Below are 5,324 nucleotides of genomic sequence, written 5' to 3'. Positions count from 1 at the left end.
TGTAAAGTAGTCCAGACAGTGTGAGCATATCGCAAACCCCAGAGAACTCTCCAATTCCTTTGCAGAGAGCTACAAAGTCAACAAGCACTGGTGTGGTATTGCCAGTGTTTCTGCCACGCCGCCTGCGTGTTGGTGTGACTATTTAATACAGCCTTGCTGGTACAATCAGCTAGGAGCCAAGCGAACACAGCATGAGTGACTCCTAGATAAACTGCCGCTCTTCTGTGCTTCTCTTACGATGGCGAAAAAACCAAGTGTAAGTGGCTAAAAAAAAAAAGATACTTTTTAAAGAAATGTCCAAATGTTTGGGGGAGATGCTGCCTTGCCGCTTGTCAAGCTGGCAGCTGCTGCCCTCCTGTGGCAGAACATAAACCTTCACCCAGATGCTGAAACATTTGGGTTTGGTTTTTTTTTTGTGCTGCCACACTAAAAGTCTTTCAGCAATTGTAAAAGAACAGGATTAATATATCGATAATGACCTGTTGTCGATCTAGGCTTCACCTTCCACCATCATGCTTTTTGCCATGGACTGTTGTGTTTTGCTCACAGGGTGGCAATGTGAGGAACTTAACGTGATTCAATACTTGACATCTGAAACTCCTCTTTTTAGCTAGGCACAATGGAAAACTTACTTCAAGTTTTGGAAAGAAAAGCTTCCTGAAAACAAGCAGGACTGACTTACAGCCTGCCTTGCACTAGTGCTGAAGAATCATAGGACCCTAGCATTAAGCAGTAATACGGTGCACATTTATTTAAGAACGGTTTTAATTTCAGGGACTGAAATCACAACTTCACTTTAACTGTGTGAATGATCTCAGCTGGCTCTTCAATACTACAGAAGTGGCTCAGTGAAACTTATACCCAGGTACAAATGAAAACTATGATTTATTTAAAAACCGTCTTCCACTTTTTCCAAGACAACTTTTTCACAAACAGCACAAGACCTGTTTCAGTTTTCAGTACACCATCAGAGGTCCGTAACAGGTAACTTTTGTTGGTTGTTCGAGGGGTACTTTTGAAGAAACTTGTCAGTTTTTATAATCATTTACCTTTTCCTTGTCATACACTGCCCTAGATCAGGATGTCTGCTCTGTAAACACCTGTATGACATGGGAATTAAAAAAGCAGCAAACGAGGTTTAAAAAGAGTATGAGAAAAGTACAGAGCCTGGGAAAGCTTAGTCTGCCTAAAGATTAATTGTGGGCTCTGCATAATTTGGATCAGCTAAAACCTATCTTTATGCAGGGATAAGCCCACTGGAAGTGGTGTACATTTTAGTGTTGCTATCATGCTAAAGAAACAGGAGTAGCATTCATCTCAATAGTATTTTTTGTTTCATTAGTCAGGACCTGCTTTATACTGTCTAGGAAATATTAGGCCAGACCAAGCCACATCTAGAGCAGTGGCAATGCATGCAGAGCAATGATTTTTTTTTTTCAGTTAAATATGTTCCAGGGAAACAGTTTAGTTTGAAAAGTATGTGGTATATTACAAAACACCTCTAAGGATTATGTGGAGTCTGTTTTGGGGATTATGGGAATGCTTGGTCCCCTCAGTCTCCAGCACAAAAAGCCACTCATCACAAGTGCATAAAGAGTCTCATTTATCACTAAGCAGAGACTGTTTATAGGAGCAAGCAAATGAAAACTGAAGTCCTTAGTCCAGTTTTTCCCTTACATAAACTTTTGTTCACAGGTCTTATCTTTGAGTAAGTTGTCTTCAGCACAGAGGAGATGGAACATGGTGTCAAACAGCATTGCAACGGCTAACTTCTCTTGGCTTTCAGCATGCTGCAGTAACAGCCCCTTTGAGCTGGCCTCAGCTGCAAGCCAATGCTGAGCATCAGAGGTCCCAGTATTTCAGCACGTGTCATGCACTATCACAAAGGTGTTTTAATTACAGGGCTACAGCTGGGATCCTTATCATACAGCATACTCGACTTCTCACACCAAGCACTGGCATCCCGATACCCATCAAGGGAGCAGAAGTGCATAAACAGTGCTCACCATAGGATCCGTGCTCGTAGGTAGTGAAGACCAGCCCTCTAAACCACATGCTGCATTAAGGACAGCAGTGCAACCCTTCTAGCTTTTAAATGCTAACCCATCTTCCCATTCAGTTGGAAGAATTGATTTACATAGCAAAGAGCTTTGCTCAAGGGTGAGGCTCTCGCATCCAGCTAACAAGCAGTGGTGTTTTTAACCTCCCCAAAAAATGTTTCTATTAATTCCATGGATGGTTTGGAGAACTGAGGGAGGAATTGAGTCTTTTTGATTTTTTTTTTTTTTTTTTTTTTAAGTTATACCTAATTCCCTGTCTTTCCAAGTCTCCTCTGTGCCTGAAGTAAATTTCTTTTTCTGGGTAAAATACTGAAGTCTTATCACAGGTAAAGCCAACTCCTGAGGAGAGGGTAAAGCTTGGTTTGTAACTAATTTATGCCTAATTCAAAATTACTACAGGAACCTTCTTAGTCACAAGCTTCAAGGCAGACAACAGACCATACCCACTCCAGTTCACACACGCCTTTGACTTCAGCAGAATCAAAGTAATGCCAGGAAGGAATTTGGACCATGAGTTTATAAAACTATTCTTTTACACAGTTGACTCCAGAAGCTTCACCAGTTGGTATGGGGACAGTGTGATGTAAAACCTGATGATCCCATCCAACTGTAGTGAGCAAGGCATTGTCTGAAGGAGACCACGATAAGCCTTTTACAAAGTCTCGATGAGAACGGTTTCTGAACCTGGAAAACATGAACACTCCATTAGCCATAAAGCATTGTCAGTAAGAGTTTATGGGCTTGTGCAATTCCTAACTGCTAGTTTGTTAGGATGATGCTCCCCTATTTAAGGGGTGTTTTCATCTTCCACTCAGCATACGGATAAATAATTAGCTTAATGAAAAGTCAACAAGACAAACGGCTACAGTAGTGAATACGTTCTGTCTAGTACTTACACCTCTGAGAGGTCTGAGTCAAGAACAGCTACTGAACAGTCTTCACTGATTGAAGCCAGTAAGGGTGAACTAGAGGACAGAGATGAGACCACGATTAGAACAATCAAATACAAGAAAGCTGCTTAGGGATAACCTTGTGAAAAGCGCATTTCTTAGTGAGCCTGACCCAGGTACAGTGAATTAACAGATGCCAAATCTTACAAAAATTTTTTCATCATCATTTGGCAGGTCGCCAGCACACTAAGCGAGAATATTCTATTAGCATCGGAAAGCAAGTAATCCTTCTTCAAGCAGAGGTGACTGTAATTAGAAAAATCCCCACAGTGAGTGGGTCAATAATTCTGAATGCTGCAAAAGCGTTCTCATGTACATTCACACACTTCTTGTCAAAAGTGAGACGTTGTTTCGTTTACTCTATTCTTCACTATCGATCTTGATAAAAAGACCAAAACTAGTACTCATAGGTTTTACTCTAAAAACAAATAAGGCTTTCAAGTGTATGCAGACACACATTCTATGCCAGTATATCAGACTGTACCTATGTGTAGAAAATGCAAACCCCGTGATACTTCGGGCATGCACAGCAGAGCTGAGAGCAGAATCGGGATTCTTTGTGTCTACTAATGCAACTGTTCCATTCTCATCACCTTTAAGAGAGGAAGGGAGAATGAGGTTATTAGCAAAATTGTCATGTGAAAAGGAAGACCTTGATTTGTCTGGTGAAAGTCAGTAAGATCACTTCTTACCCAAAGCAAAGATGTCACTTTTCTGTGGATGCCACATGACTGAGGTAGGGAGGTGATTACAGGCACTGCAAACTGCAAGTAAATAAATTGGGATGAGTGTGAAAAGAGTCAGTACAAAGATATTCCTACACTATCTCAGTTAGCACTGCTACTGCACTAAGACAAATATTTAAAAGCTTATTGTACTTCTGTGATAGTATTAAACTTCCTTAGGTTTTAATAGGCTTTTCTGCCCAAATGGTCAGATCGCTAGACTTGAAGTTAGACATAGTGAAGTCAGGCATAAAATAATTTATTTCTTCCAACAAAAACTCATACGCAAGCAGTGACTGCATACAGAAACATACCAATTCGAGTAGCTGGTTTCGGGCATCTGGTGTCCCAGAGTAAAGTTCTGCTGTCCTATAAATCCAAAGTGAATGAGAAGGTTTCTACAATTTCTTTGTGGCAGGGCGTAGGCATAACTCAGATTCACTGCAGAACCGCCACTGACCCACATTCAAACCCACACCACCTCTTCCTTTGTGTTAAAAATGATGCTGCCATCAACTGCAAGTTAGCTCCTTCAGTCATCCCCAGGACAGAGCTGGCAACTCCCACATTTTAATACAAACCTGTAGAAATCAGCTTGGTAAGCCGACTGGCAACTTATCAGACTGGAACATTGAAATAACACAGGTACGCAGCTTGTGACACAACAGGTGGTTTCTCAGTAAGTGCACTTAACTGTAAATAACTAAAATATCACTTTTATTGGGTAGATTTAGACAGAGAGCGAGCTTTACCTCAGCACAGGACAGGAACACAGTGTCCTTACCAGGACAGGAAGCCACACATGTCACTGAACCGGAGTGAGCTACCAAAAGCACAAAAGGATAAAGAGCCTCAAAGATTGTATCCAACTTTCCCGCATATTCCCAAGGACCTCTGAAGGCACAGCAGTATAATAAAGAATAGTTTATGCCCAGATACAGGGTTAACTTCTACTCAGCAATAGCCAACTGCTTCCTCCCAAACTGATGAGCTGCCAAATCCAACCAGAGCCGCTGCAGTCAAGTCCCCGTGACATGCATAAGCTTGAGGAAGCCTCTCCAGAGAGGTCAGTTACAAAGGGGCCGGGGGGGAGAGGATCAAACAAAATATGGCCTCTGCTGTGGCTAGAAATCACAATACCACATCTCCTGAGATTGGCACCTCCAATGAGCTCTTGTTCAAAACAAATACGGGTTAGGAGATCACACGATCGTATGCAGGTGAAAGAAAGATTTCAGTACAGAAAAAATACTCTAAAATACTCTTAGAGATGCAAGGCAAACTAAGCCTTATAGCATTCATTTTGTGAGGACAAATAAACAACAAAGAAATAAGGCTGTGCCGGAAACTCCACAGACTGGCAGACATTCGATCACGGCCCCAAGCGTGGTTTGGCAGACAGATAACCAGCGATGCTGCTGGACTGAGCTCAGCCTGCAGCAACCGGCGAGGGGCCAGGAGGAGCCGGGCGATGGGGCCGGTGTGGCACTCACCTCTGTAGGAGTGCAGCACCGTTTGCTGTGGGAGGTCCCAGACCTTCACGCTGTGGACAAGAGCGAGCAGTCAGTACCCGGCACCGGCCCTGGCAC

The 5,324-nt window shown here is 42.5% G+C and overlaps 1 protein-coding gene across 1 annotated transcript; it reads right to left on the bottom strand.

Annotated features, from left to right (window-relative positions):
• Positions 1-2,352: 2,352 nt before the first annotated feature.
• Positions 2,353-5,295, bottom strand: WDR77 (WD repeat domain 77; the record flags this gene model as incomplete). Its single annotated transcript, XM_009272895.1, has 7 exons — positions 2,353-2,744; positions 2,957-3,025; positions 3,495-3,603; positions 3,703-3,774; positions 4,050-4,104; positions 4,488-4,558; positions 5,229-5,295. Coding segments are annotated over 7 exons (603 nt in total), but the record flags the coding sequence as incomplete, so codon positions are not given.
• Between the last annotated feature and the right edge of the window lie 29 nt (positions 5,296-5,324).

This window comes from Aptenodytes forsteri, unplaced genomic scaffold (assembly GCF_000699145.1).
Source record: "Aptenodytes forsteri isolate BGI_AS27 unplaced genomic scaffold, ASM69914v1 Scaffold142, whole genome shotgun sequence".
Lineage (NCBI taxonomy): Eukaryota > Metazoa > Chordata > Aves > Sphenisciformes > Spheniscidae > Aptenodytes > Aptenodytes forsteri.
Note: the sequence above shows the minus strand (reverse complement) of the source record. Positions and strands in the feature narration are given on the sequence as shown.